General features: G+C 36.4%; 1 protein-coding gene and 1 long non-coding RNA gene across 7 annotated transcripts in view; one reads left to right on the forward strand and one right to left on the reverse strand.

The window, feature by feature from the left end:
* Positions 1-20,562, reverse strand: part of LOC309866451 — a 60,993-nt gene extending 40,431 nt beyond the window's left edge. For 2 of the 4 annotated variants that reach the window (XR_014312691.1, XR_014312693.1), the window contains exons 1-3: positions 17,317-17,462; positions 15,934-16,119; positions 15,224-15,273 (exon numbers count right to left, since the gene is read on the reverse strand). This is a non-coding gene — a long non-coding RNA (uncharacterized lncRNA). Of the gene's footprint in view, positions 1-15,223; positions 15,274-15,933; positions 16,135-17,316; positions 17,463-19,104 lie in introns of those variants that run through there. The other 2 variants (XR_014312692.1, XR_014312694.1) reach the window with 2 other exon arrangements.
* The window catches only part of NOVA1 (NOVA alternative splicing regulator 1), a 147,204-nt gene continuing 143,517 nt past the window's right edge, over positions 17,670-21,356 (forward strand). The window contains exons 1-2 of one of the 3 annotated variants that reach the window (XM_082734205.1): positions 17,670-18,831; positions 20,571-20,714. In XM_082734205.1, coding sequence (XP_082590331.1) covers positions 18,696-18,831; positions 20,571-20,714 — 280 coding nt within the window. In that variant the 5' untranslated portion in view covers positions 17,670-18,695. The remainder of the gene's footprint in view (positions 18,832-20,570; positions 20,715-21,356) is intronic. The other 2 variants (XM_082734204.1, XM_082734207.1) reach the window with 2 other exon arrangements.

Below are 21,356 nucleotides of genomic sequence, written 5' to 3' on the forward strand. Positions count from 1 at the left end.
TAAAGTGTGTTTTCATGAGCAGACATTTTCTAAAATTAAGCAAATTATTAATCCTTTATTTTATTATGCTTTTCATTTCTTATGTAAGAAATCTTCTCCCACCTGAAGAAATAAAGATATTCCACTATATTATCTCCTAAATGTTTCATAGCTTTGTCTCTTATCCATATGTGTTTAATCCACCTAGAATTGGTTTTAGTGTATAACATGATATTGAACTCCATTTTTACTTGGTTAGTTCCATATGTGTATGTATATGAGTCAGCCAGGTGGCTTTCCGTCTTCAGGGTGGGGGAGAGGGGAATGGATTTTGCCACCTAGAAGACACCTGACAATGTCTGGATACAATTATCTTTATCACAATAGGAAAGAGAGTACTTCTGGCATCAAGTGGGTAGAGATCAGGGTTGCTAATTTAAAAATCCTACAATTCACTGGAGAACCCCCCACCCCCCAACATCAAAGAATTATCCTATCCCATTGATAACAGTGTTGATATTGAGAAATTCTGCAGTAGATTATTCCCAGGTTTATAAACAACCCCAAATCTTTCGACAATAAAGATTATTTCTCCCTCACATTCATATCATTTGAGGATTAGCCAATGATGTATTCCCCAGCATGGGTCATTGCCAATCTCATAGCAGAGGGGAAAAAGGAATGCACTCATAACATATGTGCAGTGGTTCTACCAGAGTTGTCGCACATCTCTTCCTCTCAAACGTTTTTGGGCAAAGTCAGTGGCCTAAGTCTCCAATGTAAGGAGTTAGGAAACAGGGCCAATTAAACCCAAACTAAATATAAGAAAATGGAGACAATTAAAAATAAGAATGAAACTCGGTGAGAAGAAAATAGTCAAACAATATAAAAAATAACTGAAAAGCTGTATTTTGGAAAGATCGATAAAACTGATAAATCATAGACACAAAAGAAAAAAAAAAATAGACACAAATTACTAACATCAACACCACAATAGATCCTAAAGATAGTAAGAGGACAGTAAACAGGGGTGCCTAGGTGGCTCAGTCAGTTAAGTGTCTGCCTTCAGCTCAGGTCATAACCCCAGAGTTCTGGGATCTATCCCAGTGTTAGACTCCCTGTTCAGTAGGAAATCTGCTTCTCCCTCTCCCTCTGCCCATCCCCGCCCCCCACTCATGCTTGCTCTCTCTTTCTTAAATAAGTAAATAAAAATCATTAATTAAAAAAACAAAAAACAGGACAGTAAGTAAATATTATGAACAATTTCATGTCAATAAATTCAACATAAACAAAATGGGCAAACTCCTTGAAATTCTAAATGTAATATAACAATAATTTCAAAAGTCTGAACAGCTCTAGATCTCCCCCAAAAATTAATTCACAATCTTTTACAAAGAAACCTCCAGTTTTAGACAGCTTTGGAGATAGATTCTACCAAACATTCAAGGATAAAAGTATGCCAACCATATAAAAACTCCTTCAGAACACTGAAAAAATAGGTATACTTCCAACATATTTTATGAGGCAAGTATTACTCTGATACTAAAACTAAAGATATTTTAGATATCTGTTACAGATATAACTGAAAGTTACAGGCCAATATAATTTATGAATATAAATTCAAATATTGTTAAATATAATATTAGCAAATACATACATTATATATTTATATTCAACCTAGGAATAATTTCCTTTCTTTCTAGTTACTACTTAGTTCTTCTATGGTTGTTAACTAAGATAAAGGTAACGGAGGAGGATTTGAGGTACTCAGTTGTTATTTGTGCCTCTGTGGATGCCTGGAAAAAATGAAGTCAGAAAGGGAGGAGGTCAGGCTAGAGAATATAGATGAAGCAAGTAAAACGAGAAATAGGGAAAAAAATGGCCCAAACAGCACAAAGAAGGTGACAATGGACATTTTGTTGACTCCTTTCTTATGCCCCCCAAAATAAATTCACCTTTTCCTCACAGATGAAATGTTAGCTCTGGGGACATTATTGAGGATAAGGCAAAACTGTAAAGTGTTGAGAGTTGTATACTTGTGTTTAGACAATTTATTATTTTAGGAATACCGGTGGGTAGTGGTTTTGCAGTGGTTTATTGTCTTCTTTTTAAGACCCTACTGTGATACACTTAACTAATTGTGATATTTAAAGACTAATATGGTTACTGATTAGAAAATTCATAAGGTATATTAGCAATTTGTTTATATGATAATCTCTCAATTTTGAAATCTCACAAACATGTGATAATTCAGTGCTTTTCACTATTTTGACAGCATTAAAACTGATTAAAGACAATTAGGTAATACAAACAAACACTTGGTGAAGCAGACTGTCTCATTTCAGAGACCTGCAAAATGAGGTGAATGCCTTTCACCTCATTTTGCAGGTCTCTGAAATGAGGTGAAAGGCAAGAAGCTTTTATTGGTTAAAGAATGAAAAACAAGAGAAAAATAGAAAATGTCTGATTGGCTGGGGCCTCATACTCAACCTTGTTTAGCGTAAGAAGATCTAGAGTTGGCTTGGCATTTGGGGATTTGCTGACTGGATATACTGTGTTTTTGGTCAAGCAGAACATATATAGGGACAGAGAAGTTACATCAGTTTCAGTTTGCTTATGTGGCACTTTAGGGAGAAGCAGAAGAGGGATCATGGGGCGCTTGGGTGGCTCAGTGGGTTAAGCCGCTGCCTTTGGCTCAGGTCATAATCTCAGAGTCCTGGGATCGAGTCCCGCATCGGGCTCTCTGCTCAGCAGGGAACCTGCTTCCTCCTCTCTCTCTCTCTGCCTGCCTCTCTGCCTGCTTGTGAGCTCTCTGTCAAATAAATAAATAAATTAAATCTTAAAAAAAAAAAAAAAGAGGGATCATCTTGGGCCTAGAAATTTGGTTTAACAACAGTAACTGCTATTTTTGAAATTTAAATTGTGTATTAAGTATACTACCTAAAATTTTTTTTAACTTCATCTTTCATCCTTTTTAATTACAAAGTAGTAGTAGCAACTGTGTGAATATAGTTTCTCATACTATATGGGCTATGGAACAAAACAGTAAATAGTACTAAATCTAACCATTTAGCAAATGTGGAGGCTTGTGCATATTTAATTTTAGGATGATTACAAGCACTGATCTTAAAATAGTAAAATAAGGGCTATCCATCATAATATAGCTGGCTTAAATGTAGTATAAACTTTACAAATTTGACTCTCCCTTAGTGGTTTGCATCTTCAACTGGTTCCAGATTTCTCTTTCAGAATTAAATATATTTTAAGAAAGGAGAAAAAGAAAAGGAAAGGAAAAATGATCCCAGTTTTAATCCTTTAAAAATTCAAGTTTACTAATCCTCTAAGTATTATTATCTTTTGCTAATTGGTTATTGAACAATATTTTGAAAACTGTATGCCTCCTATTATTTTCCATAAGAGCTGAAACTCTGCATATACTTGATTTGAACTTTTGAGCTTTTAAATATTTTTATCATTTCAAAGTCATGTTAATAAAATGTGTCAGCCACTAAATTTTAATACATTGGTGACCAGCAATACTTGGATTTGTGTAGTCATATTAACTTTTTTTTGTGGCGTTTGCTTTAGTGAAAAGCTTTTTCTGGGATTTCTGAGTTACAAATCTATAAAGTTGTAAAATATTAAAATTATAAATGTGTAAAGCTTTAAATTTATAAAATAAATATTATTTTAAAAATTATCATATTGGCAGGAAAAATGTATTTTTTAAAAAATCTATCAATACCAGTTGCAACTTGTCTGTGTAAATCAGGATTTTCTTGCTACTCTGCCACCAAATAAAGAATAAATCAGATGCTAAACCTGTTATTTACAACCTGTAATTTCAAATCTTTGTATCACTGAATGGTTTAATTTTTCTCCATAATTAATTTTAAAATAAATTCTATAAATTTAATTCATATAGTAAATTTATTTTACTAAAAGGCTCTTCCCTTCCATTTCATAAAAGGATTTTATATTTATTAGAAAAAGGATTCTACTTAAAATCACAACCTATATTATATATGTGTATATACCTTAACTTTTATTTCCAGTGTTTGGATATCTGAACAGGTTTGTGTGTGAGGGTGGGATAGTTGAAGAATCATAATTATGATTTAATGCTGCTTACAAGGTTATAATGAAGATACTATGTTCATTTAATTGGCATTCAAATTCAAATTGAAAAATTATAGTGCTAAAATTTTTCTGTATTATATCTGTGAAGAATATATAACTCAATGCCTGTCTGTTTGGACATATGCCAATAAAAGGTTGACATTCATTCACTTCAGAAGTCTTGCAGAAATCATACTAAATTTGGGTGATTAGAAATCCAAATTCTTAGTTATAAACCCAGAGGAAATGTTTATTTGAATTCAATATTATGAGTCCTAAAAAATGGAAGTAAACATACTAGCTGAAATCCCAGGAAAGTAACATAAGTGAACTGGCCCTGTATGAGTGATGGCAGCAAGGGCAAGGCCCCAAATGCATGCCCTACCTGAAGGGACAATTGTTATTTAGCATTGGCCAATCATTGCTACATGGAAATGTGGGACCAGAATTATGAGAATATGTGATTTTTCAAAATGACACTGCAAAGCATATATTTTTTACAACATGAAATCTATTTTTTTATTTAAATTCAATTAGCCAACATATAGTACATCATTAGTTGTAAATGTAGTGTTCAATGATTCATCAGAAGTCTTTATTTACTTTATTTACTTTATTTTATTTACTTTACTTTATTTATTTTATTTATTTACTTTAAGTGTTGGCTCCCAAATGGAAATATAGTGCTGGCAAAATAAAATAAGGTAGTCAGTTTGTAACCTCTCAACTATATAAATCAATTATAAGCTCAATTATTTCAAATTTCACAAATCCATTTTGTATGAATTACAGGAATACATATAAGTCTGTATGACCAAAGAATACATTCACTATTTAAAACCACGTGAAGAATTCAGGCTCATGCATAATATGTAAAGCTGTAAAGCCACTTAAACATTTATACATTTTTTTTGAAAATATCTGTTTCGGTACATTTCTTCTACTTTCAGCAACCAGTAATATATTACAAATCTATAAGTGAATATTCTCCCCAAAAGTAATAGATTTAAACTTAACTATTTAACTCCTTAGAAAATAGAGGTGCATTTCCCTGACTTCTTAATCATATTTCGTAGTGTTTTCAATTTAACCTTACAGAAAGTCAAAACTATAAGGATTCTTAAAAATAATTTAATAAAATCCTTTATGTTATGGATGAATAAGATCCAGAAGGGGGAAGTGTTTGTCCAGTGTTACAGATCATTAATAGGAGAACCAAAAATCCTTTTAAATAGCACAAAGTTAAAAAGTAATATTTAATATTCCAAACTGAGATTATGAAAAGACTGAAGCACAAAGAGAGCATGTGAGGAAATGTAGAATATGTAGTACGTTAAAATATACAATAAATACATACCTGGGCAAATTTTACTAGGAGGTCTAACTAAATAAGCTGTCTTATTTTTAGTGGACATTCACTAATATCTTTATGGTTGGCATAAATTTTAACTTGGAAAAGAATTCTGGATGGATGCCATTTGTGAGCATCTGGGGGAATTTCAAAAAGACTTGTGGCAGTGGACAGAGCTGGTGTCCTGACCCTCACTAGTAATTAAACTTAGTATCTGTCATTTATCTCTGTTTTGCAAATAAGCTGGGAACTCAGAGGTTTCTCATTGACAGAAAAATAGAAATTTAGTGGGTGGTTCAATATATAAAGGATTTTAGAAACTGTAAGAGATGAGAACTCTGCTTCTGTCAGAAGAGCTGACAGGACTCAGACAGATTTCAGCAGGAAATGATGGCATTTTCTATCAAAACCACGGAGCCACTTGAGAGACCGGGACTAGATATCAATGTAGCCCGTATGAATTTGCTCCCCATACTAAGTATCACACTTTATTTGTTCTAAAACAAACGAAATTATATTCCAAATCCATAACATCTTGAGTTGTATGAGATTGTATTTGTTGCATTAAATGGAAGGAGCTATATATATATTTTTTTTGATGGGCAGCAAGGGAAGGTTTATTGAGTGATTTATTGAGCAATAGCAAAAGTGATAGTAGAAAGCCCCCAAGGAGGGAGGTGACATGAAGAGGTTGCCCAAGGAGGGTATTTTCTTTCCTAGGAATATCAAAGAATCTGGAGGATGTATAGTTGGTACCTGTCCAGGAACTGGGGACATGGGGATATGGGCTGGTCTTTACGTTATGACAGTTATTATCTCCTTATGCTTCATGATGCTGTTATTGCAGTTCATCTTCTGCTGTATGCTGGACACCGATTCACTGACAGGATCAATGCTTGTCATGATGACACCACTCATTGAGTGCAGCCTCAGCAGCAAAGACCTACAGCACTGCCCCGTAGGCTGCAATGCTAAGTGGTTAGTCTTTTCACAGCATCACTTGGTCATTCTCCATTAAGAGAGCTGCATATAAAATGTCATTTTATAACTCTCCCTGTCTCTCAGATAGAGTCACTTTCTCCTCCTCCATTCTCAGTACTAACATCTCTCTTCTTTTGAATGGGCTGTCTTGCCAGTTACCCAGCAAGTGTTGTATTAGGGACCTGAAACACAGAAACCTTTACATCCCCCCACTTAAGGCAGAAATTTCAGATTCAGAATGCTAAACCTTGATTATCTTCTGATAGGAAAAAATTCTTTCATCCTTAAGAGTATCCTAGAGTATCCAAGGTGATACAAAGTAGATTACAGCCCAATAAATTCCCAATACACCAATTCAGGTAAAGGAGCACAGTTTCAAGATAGAACTAGCTTTATAGCTGGTCAGTAAAAATGATTCAGACAAAGACATATGATTGGGTCAGGGACTGGGTGGAAGATTGTGTTAATAAAATAAGCAATTGCAATCTTTGAAATTAGGGACAGGGAGCTGGAAATAAACCTGAATATTAAATTGAGAAATTTATTACCTAGCTGTGGGGATAATTCAAATCTATGTCCAGCTAATAACACCTGGATAAACATGCCACCATTGGCGTATTTGAAGTAAGAAAAAGGGAAGCAAGCCCTGCTGTTCCATAAACATATACCAACTAAGCCGACTTATGGATAAATTTCAGTTTACAGGGAACACATTAAACTTTTATTTTTCTACACTTTCTGATTTTTCTCTTCTTAGTTTCCAAAATTTCTATTAGACAAAGTCCAGTTTTCCTCAGTTTAAGAGGCAAAATGTTTTGTGAGACCAAAGCCTAGGTATAAAGGAGATCTGAGTGTTCATGAAGTTTAGCATGATGGTAGTACCATTCATTGTGGCTTAGCACTATAAGATGAGTTAGTGGAACAAAGAGATGAAAATGTAGAATAGGAAACATTGGAACACTGAAATAGGTATCTCTCATGTGGGATGATAGGGCTTCTGGAAAATTGAGGGTATATAGAGTCATTCAGAGGCTCTGAAATATACCATTGGGATGGATATTGATCATTCTGTTCAATCTAAAAGAGAATCTTACCATCTACTTCCTTATCTTTATCCTCCTATTTTATCTTCCTCCTCAGGTACAAATAAATAAGCTTTTCTAAATTTTAATAAAGAAAGAATTGCTAATATTTAGGTAATTAGGAAGTTATAACTGCAACCCTCTGGCTTCTCATGATTTCCATGATACATGACAAGAAAAGTTAACTTTGTGCTGGAACAACTGGATTTCCATATGTAAAAGAATGAATTTGGAACCCTACCTCACACCATATACAAAATTAACTCAAAATGAATCAGTGGCCTAAATATAAAACATAAAATAATAGAATTCTTAGAAGAAAACATAAGAGTAAATCTTTATGACTTCAAATTTTGCAATTGAATCTTAGATATGACATCAAACAGCAGAAGCAAGAAAAGAGAAAAAAATAGGTAAGTTGGAGTTCATCAAAATTGAACACTTTTGCAAATTGAAGGGCAGTGTCAAAAAGCTGAAAAGACAACTTACAAAATGAAAGAAAATATTTATAAATCAAATAAATGCTAAGGGACTGGTATCCAGATTATATGAAGAATTCCTACAACTCAACAAAAATTTAAAATGAGCAAAAGACTTGAATAGACATTTTTTTCAAATTAGATTATAAAGGATATTTACACTATGAGATGCATAGTTTCTGAAAGGAAATGTAATATACTTTTCTTTAAATAATGTTTTTGACAGGAATTAAAACCTAAACAGAAGCTATTGTGTGTGTGTGACCAGGGTGTGTGTGGGGGGGTTATGTGTGTGTACCATATTCTTTGTTCTACCATTGTAGAATAGCCACATAAATATGATAAATACGTTCTCATTTAGCAAGTAGGCTATATACTTTATGTTCAATAAGCATGTACTTTATGTTCAATAAACAGCATATATATTATATTTTCAGTATAATGTGTTTGGGTTTCATCAATATTGTGCTTAAATAATATTCCATTGTGGATGATATATAGTATATGTTACATGAGTATAACACATTTTTTAATCCCTTCATTAGTTGGAGATTTGGGTTGCTTCTACTTTCTAGCTGTTGTGAATAATACTTCTATTAGAACTCACGTAAAAGTATTTGTTCGAACCCTGTTTTCTTTTGGATAACAACACATCTAGGAGTGGAATATCTGGATCATATGGGATTTCTTTGTTTAGCTTCTTGAGGAACAACCAAACAGGGTGGCTAAAATTCATAGGTAGCAGAGTACTAAGAGGAAAGAACTCCACAGAAATAGACCTTTGGAAATAGGAAAGGGTCTCCTTGGGTCTTCAGCTGAGTACTAATCAGAAGACGCATCGGAGGGAACAACCTAAGGAAATGAGGTAACAGTGCCTGGTGCTCACGCAGAGCTAGAAATAGTTCCTGTTCCCTCTACTTGGAATGGAAAACCTCATAATTCACTGTATATTAGCTAGAGTTAAGAGGGTTTTGCCTCAGTTGTGGGGCAAGATTAGCACTAGATTAGATGATCTGGTCCCACCTCATAAAGCAAGACCACAAAATACTGGACTGTTTCCAATAACCACATTCAAGGGTTAGGATTAGGGTTAGGGTTCACCTCATAAAGCAAGACCACAAAATACTGGACTGTTTCCAATAACCACATTCAAGGACAAAGCTCAAGGATATTTGTAGTAATGCAAAAATATCCAGCATACAAGGTAAAATTAATAATGCCTGATATCCCATAAAAATTACCAGACATGTAGAAAAGTAGGACAATATGATTCATATTGAAGAGAAAAAGAAATTAAAACTTCAGAAATGACACATAATGCAGCCAATAAACAAAGATAATAAAATAATAATTGTAACTGTATTCCATATGTTCAACAATCTATAGGATTTATTCATAGATTAAGTGGATACTTGGAAGATATATAAAAAATACCTAAACTTAATTACTAGAGATGAAAGTTACAATATCTGAGATGGGAAGCCTACTAAATTCTTACTTGATCATACAGGTGGAAAGTCTAAGTCTAGTGACCAGAAGTCTGACTTGAACCACCAAAACAAAGAGTCACGGCTCTTCAGTTAAATTCTGGACCTGAGGCAATTTACAAATCCAAGAAGGAGACCTTGGGAAAGGATCCTGCTATACTATAAAATTTTTATATCCTGTGACAATGAGCTCATACTCAATGGAATTCACTGGTCTTACGTCTTCCACCATTCTGAAGCAGCTGGCTTGATAGCACTGTGGATTGCCCTTTTGAAAACTAAGTCATGGTATCAGCTAGGTGGCAATACCTTGAAATACTTGTAATACAATGTCCCTCAGGCTGTGTGGTCCATGCTCTAAATCAGACTTAGCGTATAGTTCTATTTCTCCCATAACCAGGATTTATACATGCAAGGCGTGGAAAATGGAAGTGGCTCCTCTCACTATTGCCCTTGGTCTAGAGGTTTTAGTTTCAAAGCAAGGAAGGCATCCACCAGATGACACAAAAATGAATGGATTGAGCTAGAAGTTGAGACTGCCATCTGGCCACTTTGGGCAGCTCAAGCCCGTGAATCAACAGGATGAGAAAGTAGTACTGTGCTGGCTGCAGTGACTGATCCTGGATATCAAGGAAAATTGAGGGTAAAGATTTTGTTTGAAATACAGATTCCCTAGAGCATCTCTTTCATTCTCATATCCTTTGATTAAAGTCAGTGGAAAACTACAACTCAATTCACATAAAATTTCTAATACCCCCAGATCCTTCACAAATTAAGATTTTGGTCATCCCACTTGGCAAAGACCCACAACCAGGTGAGGTGCTTGCTGAGGGCAAAGGGAATACTGAAAAGATAGAGGGAAAAGGAAAGAAAGAACATTGTGGAAGAATAGAAATACCATCTATGATGATGTGACCATATGAGGAAGTGAGGACTATAATCATTATATTTATTTTCATGTGATTGTTTATATTATGTTTATGTGTTAATTAAATACTCATATTTCTCTCTTCTATCATGTAAATGTGTTAATAACAGTTACTATTTATATTTTCATATTTAATTTACAGGATACCACAGGACTGGAAACATCACCCAAAGATTTTGTATCATGTCCTGGGGAAAGGACTAGCATGTTTTTAGTCTTATGTGGGATAGCTCATTCTGTATATCACCATTTTTATTAGAAGTATGATTTTGCTATTGTATTTCCTTGGTGATTGAAAATGCTTTAAGAAGCTGAGTATGGGTGCCAAGGAGAAAAGGAGTGGGCTATGATAGCTTTGTGATTTGTCAACTTAGGCTGAACTACATTTCTCAGAATTCCTTGCTAAGTTTCTAGCTAGGGTAGTCTACGGAATATTCTTTTGTGAGAGCTGGAGGATAGAGAGGAAGTAACAGCCATTTTGCAGCATATATACAACTTCTCAGAGTTATTCAATCAAGCAATAGTCTAGGGCCTGATGTGAAGGGGTTTTGGAGATATATTTAAGGTTTCAATTTTCAGTTAACCGAAAGGGAGATTACCATAGGTGAGTCGGGCTTAATAATCAGGTGGTAGCCATCAAAGCAACTAGGTCTCTGAAAATCAGAGACTTAAACAGCACAGTTGGGCCAAGCAGTTGCTCTCCTGTCCCCTTGAATCTTTCTTTCCTGAGCGCCCATCTGTGGACTTTGGGCTTCCTTGACAGAGCCCAAAATTGTGTGAGCCAGTTCCCTTAACATCACTATCACTATGTAACTCTGTATATGTGTGTGTGTGTGTGTGTATAAAATATAAATTTTAAAAATATATATCCTACTGGTCTGCTTCTCTGGTTGAAGCTTGACTTACATAGATTAAAAGCGATTTAAATAACATATGAACCCATCGTAATGTATTTATTTGGGTAGAGGTTTAAACACGATGTAAAAATATTATAAGACCATTTGAGAAAATTTAAAGACCATGGAGACAATATAAACACAGACCAGATATTTGATAATACTAAGGAGTTTTTGTCAATTATTTTCAATATAATAATGGTATTATATTGGATTTTTTAAGGTTTATGTTTTCAGAATAAAAACGTATTGACAGGATTTCTTCAAATTAGTCTGAGAAAAAGGTTAAATTGAAACCACACTGATCAGGGGTTTACAGTATTGAAGGTCAGTATACAGTACCTGGGGTCCATTATACTATATTATCTCCTTTTGCATAAGAATTTTCCCTTATAAAAATAGAAATTAAAAAATTTTTTTTTCTTAAAGCCTACAAATATTTGACCCTGAGAAGAAAAGGTTATATGCATTTACTAAATTTTCTATCCCTACTACAGACATTAGATAGACCTGCTGTACCCAGTCTCCTATCTCCTTCTGTCTCTCTCTCTCACACACACACACACACACACATCCCTCTTCTTTCTACACCATATACATCAAAACATCCGTATGTAAAATATAGGTTTTATTAAGTAAGCCCTATACATTCTCAGTTATATGAAATGAAACATGGATAAAATAATTTAGAATTACATGAAGTCAATTAGACACCCCTGACCTACCATAGAAATGCTTCCCTAGTGAAACCAAAAGACTAAACAGCAAGGCAAAATCTAGCAAAGTAGAAGTATGGTAATGTATTTTTTGTTAATATACATGGATACTAATTTCTTCTTCTACTTATAAATCTATATAATATTATTATAAGACAAATGGAACTTTTTATTATTTGACCTGTAATAAACAGTGGAAATAGCAGATAACATTAGAAAGAAGCCTTGACTAGAGCCCGTAAAACCTTGTCTGGAATTTAAGAAGGACTAAGGCTTATTTGAACAGCAGGAAGTAAACACATCGGAATCTGAATAATCCATAAAGTAAGCAATTCCCTGATGCCATGTGTGGGTCTAATGGTTTATTGTTTGAAAATATATTTCACTATATTTATAGTGTCTCATTTATTATTTCTTCAATTCACTTCATCTTGCCATAGTAATGAAGAATCATCTGATCAAAATGGTTTTTTTCTACAGTAAAATGTGAAAAAATAAAATTTTAAATTCTATCCTACTACTTTTTACCTCTGTTCTTGAATTCTAGTCTTAGCTCTAGCTAAGAAAAATATAGGTAGGGAATAAAACATCATGAAGAGTAGAGGATGTAGGGATGTACTAATTTATTATATCATAGTGTAATATAAGAGTGAACAATAATAAACATTTCTACTATCACACATGGGGAAATTGCCATATAAAAGAATCTGATGAACAAAAATTTTTTATGGTTTATAATTGGCAGGCTAAAACAAAAAGTCAAAACTCTTGAGTATTATTCAAGTGACCATATAATTTACTGTTCAAATTGGGACAATTTTGAAAGTATTGAGAATTGCCCGGCCATATGGCCTAAATCAGGACCAGAGCAAATGGAGACTCAGGATTACTCTAGGCATTACCAGAATAAAGTATGTGTAGATGAAGATATGCAAAAACAGAGAATAAATATATCACATATATTCTTTACAGTATCAAGATTGTTTTCCTTGGCATATCATCTTCCACTGTGCCTACAGTACTTCTTCAAAAATGTGTATCATTAACAGATTTAAAGATCCTTGTAAAAGTACACAATATTCACTCTGATGTTGACAATTTTCTTTGTAAGATTCTATGGTCATAAGCATACTAAGATAGAAATTTGTTTTTAGAGATGTAGAAATATCTACCAACCCTCCCATTTACAGATTAAGAAAACAAAACTCAGAGCAGGTAAATGAGTTATTTTAGGCCACAAAATCAGTAGGTAGAAAAGTCACAACCAGATTATCAATTTAAGGTTCTTTTTATTTTAAACTTTTAAAATAATTTAAAGAAGAGTTCCAAAGATAAAAATTCCCCTGTTCCCCTCAGGCGGCTTCTCCTAATGTTTGCCTTTTACATAACCATGTACCAATTATCACAAGTTTCTTTTCATTGCATCATGTAAAGTGTTAGTTCAGATTTAGTGTCTCTAAGTGCCAAAAGATGTATTTCATAATATTTAGAAAAATGCTCAAAAAATTATTGATCTATTACAAACCAAGGAAATGTACTCAGTGCCAAAGAATTTAGGATTCTTTCAAATATTAACATATCTCTTTATGTACTGGGATGAATATTAAGGCTTGGGAACTTTTTGGAATAATGCTAAAAACACATTTATATTTCCATATAAATTAGGGTGAGCTTTCATAGACTATTTCATAAGTATAGTCACTAACAATGAATTTATGTGATTAAATACATAAAACTGTTTGAATTTTTAAGAAGAGAAAGTTTAATAAGTAATTTTTCTAAAAAGTGCAATCTTGGAAAGGCATTTCTAACCACTATGTCTATTTATAGAACTTGTTATACAAACCCAAGATGTGGGATTAGGTGATAAACTCTTCTGGTATATATTTGTTCCTGTTTTCTTTGTGCCTCATAGGATGAAAAAATAATCAAAATATGTACCATATCTATATCTTAAAAAATTAGAAATGTGTTTTTTAATGTGTAGGGGCAAAATAGACTCCAGCTGTCAGAGAAAGTCAACAGAAAAAGATGCAGCTCTGGCAATTGGAAGACTAGCCAGCATGCATGCATTGAATTAATGCACCCTAGGAAAAGAACTCCATTAATGACTGAAGGGAGTTGGTGTATATATACCTGAGTTTTCTCACACTTTGAGCTAATTCTGAAGCTACTGTTTTAAATGGTTTCCCAGGAATCCCAGTAAGATTAAGCTCTGTTTGCTCACAATGAAACTTGCTTGGTAATTCACCCTTCATTGCCTTCCTTCCATTCCCTGTCTCACTTCCCCAAATCCCTACTGTTTTCTGAAATCACTTTCTAAATACACTATTTGCACTTGAATACTTAAGTCAGGATCTGATTTTGGTAGAACACAAACTCAGAAAAGTTTCCCAAAGCATAGGCTGGAGAGACATTCAAGTAGAGGGAGTATTATGTCATATAGTTAGGACTCATTGTAGGAAAGGCAAAAGGAAGGAGACAAATGGGTTTTGCAATCTTCGGGGACATCGACTATCTGTGTTTTCTCTAGAAAGCCAATCATTACTACTGAAAATAGATTATCTTATGTCCATGTTACTCTGACTAAAACATAGGAAAGAAAAAAACCTCTACTGAAAGCCAATAAAGACCAAGGATTTTATTCTTCAGATTAATAAAATTTTCTATCAGAGTTGCTTATGTTCATAACTCATCAAGTAAGCAAGGAAGCACACACATTCTCCTGTATCTTATGGTGTTAGAAAATATTATTAAATTTGCACTGCCAATTGCTTGGTTAATTAAAATAAAGTATTTCTTTTCAGAGAATTAAAAGGTCAAATATTTCTATTACATTTTTCAAAAAGTTCATTCAAACAGTTTATTTGTATCATAAGAGGTATAGCATACTATAAACTGGGAAATGATTTTAAAAATTTTTTTCAGTTTTATTAGAATAGATAAAACGTTTATGTCTATTTAATCAGAATGATAGAGGTACACATAGTGTGAAATGGAGAAGTATGCTTTTTTAAAAAATAATAAAACATAATAGAGAATGGAGAATAAATTGTACTCTCTGATAACCTTCATTGACCAAATCAGATCATAGCTAACTGACCCTTAGATGTCTGACCATGTCTTAAGATAGTCTCTGAAATTCCTGGCATATCAGAGTTAAATAAATTATTGGTAAGCATGCTATCCACATTTAAAATCATACCTTCTGCTCCTAGTCCCCATGGAATGGTAGGTAGTATTTAAATATTAAGTCTGAAGAAGGAAATAAGAGAAGGGTCAAATAAAAATACAGTGTCATCTCTTAGGAAGCTTATGTCTCAGTAAGGCAATTTAACTTAGAAAGCTCATTTTCAATTTAACTTACACATGGCAATGACAGATATTTTCTAAAATATTTTAGAAATATTTTTAGAAATTTCTTAACATCAGTTTCCAACTCTCAGGCTTACCCCAATTCAGAAATACTTTATGCTGAATACTTTTGTCCAAGCTTTAATACAATACAGATTTGAACTATCTTCATTTTTGAATTATCTTTGTCCCTGGTCTTTTACTGTTTTAAAACAATTTAGTAGCAAATCCTAGCCCTCTTCTAATTTTTCATTTGAAAACATCCTTGCATATTTTTGGTACACTTCACAGAACACTTTGATTACACAATGTCTGCCATCAGCTTTTTCTATCTTGACTACCACATACTTATTCCAAACCCTGATTTTCTTTCATCACAGCTCCCTTGTGTTGTTATTGTTGTTTTTTGTTTTTTGTTTTTTTTTAAATCCAATTCTGTGTCTAAATCGTCTTTATTTTGGTCATGAAGGCCATATCAGGGTTTCCTATTACATCATATATCAGATAGAATTCTGGACTTTTTAAAGGTTCACAGACCTTTATCAATATGTACTAACTTACCGGCTTTCCCTTTCTTTGAGGTCTCAGCATATCTTCTTCTCTGACTTGAGGAAAAGTATTTTTCATACTCCAGATGAACTTTTATTCCCAAGCCAAATGTTATTGTTTTCCCCTTGTTCAGTGGACTTTAATCTGTCTTTCATCACTTAAAAAGCGCCAGAAATCCCAGTACCTCCTAGATGTTCCCTGCAATAAAGGATGCTATGAGAAAGGTTAGTATTCTTTTCCATTTCTTTCCCTGTCAGGAATTAAATTTTATTCTATTCTCTTTGGTTATTGCCTCAGATATCCAGGTATTCTTGGTTAGAATATCATGGAATTACAGTTAAATTCTTTATTATGCTAGCTTTTACTGAAGCTATCATTCAGGTTGAAGTGCTATAGTGAAAAGTCCGAGGAAGGAGCATCTTTGTTCTAGAAACCGAGCAACTATGTTTATACCTTTTCACATCTCAAAATACATTTAACATCTTACATTATCTCATTTGACTCATAAGACCTATGGGAGGTAGAGTTTCAGTCCCTGTTTTAAGTGCAAAGGAGATGAAACTCTAGTGTACTGCAGCATTCAAGAGGGCAGACTTTGGAATCGGGAAGACTTGAGTTTGAATTATTGGGACAATATTTATACCTATGTGACTGAATTATTAATATTGCTAAACCTAAACTGCCTCATGAAATAGGGACAGTAATAACTATACGATATTCTACACATAAAGAGCACCACATGTAAAATGGATTGCTTGGCACATGGCAAAAAATAAATAGCCAACATGTTAAAGGATTTTCCCTACACTTTTAGAACATGACTGCAAGGACTTCAAACCAAGATTTCGGGCTCCGAAGCCCATGTTTTTCCATTATCCCTAACTGCTAGCACCCTGACTAATTAAACAACTAACTTGGTAGATGACCTTGAGAAAATACTTCACTGAATCAATTTAGTGATCTGTAAGCTGAGTCTTTTCAGACTTTCAGAGTCTATCGTAGCTGTTATTCTTTTTCCGTAGCGTTGTACACTTGAGGTTCAGACACCCTATATATCCAAGATCTGTATAGTCATAAGCCGTGCACATTGCAACTAGTTTTATTACTATATTCATACTTTCTTCAATAACTAGTTTTGTGTATACTCATTCAGCTGTTGCCTGCCTTTAGTCTGCCTATTAGCGCCTCGTGAAGGGAAGACCCATATACCTAGCTTTATTTATACCCTTGCTTGTTCCCGAAAGGATTAAAGGCAGCGAGTAACACTGTAAGTTCCCTAAGGATGTTACACTGTACCACTAATGAATACTCTTTTGATGAAACAGCCCGTAGAAAACCGCCGATGAGTTGAGATGCTGTCTTTTCCCTAACTCTTAAAAATCAAAACTAATGCACCTAGCTAGTAGTCCTGGAAGCATAAAGTTAAAGGTTCTTCCTTCAGCCTTGACGCTGTCTCCCCCGTTGTCAACGGTCACTCGAATGCCCTTCTCAGACTAGCCAAAACTGTCGCCGCTCCAGCCCCGGCTTAACCGGGATCCCACCCCGCCCCTTCATTCCCTCTCATACCTAAGTTTCCTGATTGGGAAGGGGCCTGGAGAGCCTGTCCCACATTCCCATTTTATTGGCTAGCATGACTGTCAGTAATCTCTGCTTCCCGCCTTCTAGGCTAGCGCGTTTCTTAGACCCCTTGGTTTCTGCGACAAGCCGCTTACGTTTGCCTGAGCCGTGTTGCCGCGACCGGCGACCTTTCACCCCTCCCTTCCCACAGGAGCACCCCAGCCTCCATCCCCGGCGCGCACCCCCGGGCACGCGCTTAGCCCGCGCACACACACGCACGCGCGTACACACTCTCACACACACCCTCCCCCGCCTCCGGCGGGGCCCCCTCCGCCCCCGCAGGCTGAGGCATCAGCGCTGGGAGGCGGCAGCGGCGGCGGCGGCGGCGGCGGCGCTGCTGAGAGGCAGGGACCCGAGCGCGAAGTGTGTGGGAGTCTACGAACTCAACCCCTCTCTACCCTCCCCTCGCAGCCATCCCCCTCCCTCCCCGCCAGCCCCCCCTACAAGCGGGAGAAATAATGAGCGAGACCGGGCGGCAGCAGCAGCATCGCCGAGCAGCCCAGGCAACGGCAGAACCGCTCCGGCAGCGGCGGCGGCGGCAGCACCAGCAGCGGGAGCGAGCGCAGCGCTAGCGCGGCGCGGGGATCGCCGCGCTCCTTCCCGGCTCCTGCCCTCCTCCGCCGCTCGCTCCTCTCTCCGCATCCACCTCCTTCCCCTCCTCCTGCTCATTCACTCTTTCCCTCACTCTCCCCTCCTCCTCGGCTTCTCCCCGCGCCCCGCCAGCCCTCGCGCTCTCCCACTCCCTCTGCCCGTCCTCCCCGCTCCCCTCCTCCCGCTCATTCACTCGCCCCTCTCCCTTCACTCTCTCCCCCTCTCTCCTTTCTTCTCCTTCTTTCACCCTCCGTCTCTCACACCCCCTCCATTCCCCTGTCTCCTTTCTGACACTGCACTGCAGCTGCTCCTCAGCCCTGCCCCCTCCCCAGTGAGAACAAACCAGCAACATAGCTTTTTTTTCCTAAAGAGATTTCTATTGATCCGATTAAAAAAAAAAAAAAAAACCTCAAGAAACCCCAAACGCAAAAAAAAAAAAAAAAAGAAAGAAAGAAAGAAAGAACGAAAAGAAAAAAAAAAAAAAAGAAAGAAAGAAAAGAAAGAAAAAAAAAAGCCAAAACAAAAGGGAGAACCTTCTCCCCGTAGCAGCGGCAGGAACTGCAAACATGATGGCGGCAGCTCCCATCCAGCAGAACGGGACCCACACTGGGGTTCCCATAGACCTGGACCCGCCGGACTCGCGGAAAAGGCCGCTGGAAGCCCCCCCTGAAGCCGGCAGCACCAAGAGGACCAATACGGGCGGTGGGTATCGCTTCCACCTCCCCGCTGGCCCCATCCCCCGCCGCCCGCCCCTGCCTCCCTCCCTCCCGCCGGCCTCCCTCCCTCCCGCGGCCCGGACACCTCTAGCCCGAACCCGGCGGCTCCCGCGCCCCTGCCCCGCGCCCCCTCCCCTGCACCTGCCCGGCACCTTGCCGTCCCGGACACATTTCCATTTCTCTGTTTATCATTCATCAAAATGGCGACCGGTTTTTCGGAATAGACCTATCTTTCCATTTAATCGGTCTAAAGACTGACCATTTAAATATCCTAGACCTGGGCAAGGGGGTCCGTTAAAGAGGAGGAGGATGACCCCCGAGTGAGGTGATGGCCGCCCGAAGATGCGCGCTGCATTTAACAGTCTGATAAAATAAATAAATAAATGGCACTTGGGTAGCGGATAGCAAATGATTGGGGCACCGGAGAGTTTTCCTCTCTTCGTCCCCTTGCTTTGGGCCACAAGTAGTATGCAAAATCTTGATGAGTGCATGCTCTTACCGCACTTATATTGTCGTTGCAAATATCTCATTGATTTGTCTTCAGAGGTGTGCATACGAGGGTGGGGGTGTCTGGTACTCTGACTTGTTAGTTTAACATCCTGCGCTTCCTGGGAAGATGAGTTATAACGGGACCGCTATCGCTTCTTCATTTGCACTGGAGTCATCTTAACAATGCACCCAATGCATCGAGGCAGAGGTGAATTTATCTACAGCATGTACATTAGAGACGGATGGGGGTCTTGGAATGGCACACCCGCAAAATTTGGAACGTTTATTCACATAAGGAAGCTGGATTTACCGGGGTGTTTCCTATTTAAGACTAGATCAGTTTGTCGGAAATTAAAGTTTATGGAGTTGGCTTTATTTTCTAAAACATTTCATTTCACTCTTTCTTGGTTCATCCACCCCCTCTGCTTTAAAAACTGTGGCTATTTTGGAGAAGTAACATAATCTGTTTGGTCACTTTTAAGTGTGTTTGATATAAATGACTCCTAAGCTTTTTAGTATTGGCAGAATTCTTCTTAAGGTCCTTTAATTAATGAGCTTAAACGAGATCATGGTAGACTAAGAAGTGCTAAAGAAATACACCAGGATTAGTTAGATTTGCCAGTTCACATCACTTTGAGTTATTTCCTGGCAGTTATTACAGGCTTGGAATACACCCTACAGTTTGGGTGGATTATTTGGTAGGAGAAATGTTTGTTTTGCATACTTTAAGTAGGATATAGTCAATGGCTAATTGTAGTCCTTAGGTGTTTGCTAATGTCAAACAAATATAGCTCATCACTATTTATAGTCCTTTTACTTATTTATATTGGAATATGTTAAGCAAAGGTTTTGTCATCATATAAATCTCTGAAGTTTTGTTAAAGGGTCAGTTCATTTCATTTTACCATAGTAACCACAGATAGAATTGGAAGCCTTCCATGTTTGGAATAACAACTGGAATTTAGTCATCAGTTTCTACAGTGCTGCAAAATGATAGAACATGTTTAGTTTTTAATTCCAAGTTTGAAAGTATAAATCCTTCAAAATGGGAAACATTTTGTATCTCTTTATTTTTCTTTGTAATTAGCTTATTTTTGTTCTTTAAAAATTTAACCCCATATTTCCTGCAGCTGTATGCCCAATGTTTTAATTGCTGTTTTCCCTCTTGAGGGTGGAGAGGGGATACAAAGTTTGAAATTATCATGTTAACCAAGTATATTTCTTTGCATTTTTCAGAAGACGGCCAGTATTTTCTAAAGGTTCTCATACCTAGTTATGCTGCTGGATCTATAATTGGGAAGGGAGGACAGACAATTGTTCAGTTGCAAAAAGAAACTGGAGCCACCATCAAGCTGTCTAAGTCCAAAGATTTTTACCCAGGTAGGTGCAATGGTGAAGAGATTGTTTGATAAATCCCCAAGGAAAAAAAGGAGAAGATCTACCTGTGCTGTATGTTGTATTGAAAGAAATTCTTAATAGTATGACTTTATTTATATATTGTATTTGTGGAAAATTTTAAAGTATATTTCTACTGTTGGTGTTATGTTTTGTTTCAATAATTGATATACTGTGTCTGATTTAGAACAATTATGAGATGAATCTTTTGGGTATTTCTAAATACTTCTTTCTAATTAGGAAAAAACTCTGAAATTTAAAGATAGAAACATGGACAGCTGGCATCAGGAAATAGGGTTCTTTTGAAGTTTTCAGACATCATTGTAATGACAATTAGTCTAGAGTGAATTCAGAAGAGGGGATAGGAAGGCTTCTTAAAGAATGGACCATTTACTTCTAAATCCATTATGTACCTCTTTCTGCTTCACTGCTTTGTTTGTTGGCCCTGGAGTGAAGTAAAGAGGACAAGTGCTGCCTCTTCAGATTTTTAAAATACTGCGTTTTTAATGTAATTGTGATAAGGAAATATATTGTTATGTAAGAAGTAAAGTAATACTTCAAAATTTGTGTTATGAACAGCTGTATTAGATTAAAATATGTTAACAGTTGTGTGGTACTGTAACCTGC

The sequence above is a fragment of the Mustela nivalis genome (assembly GCF_964662115.1).
Source record: "Mustela nivalis genome assembly, chromosome: 6".
Taxonomy (NCBI): domain Eukaryota; kingdom Metazoa; phylum Chordata; class Mammalia; order Carnivora; family Mustelidae; genus Mustela; species Mustela nivalis.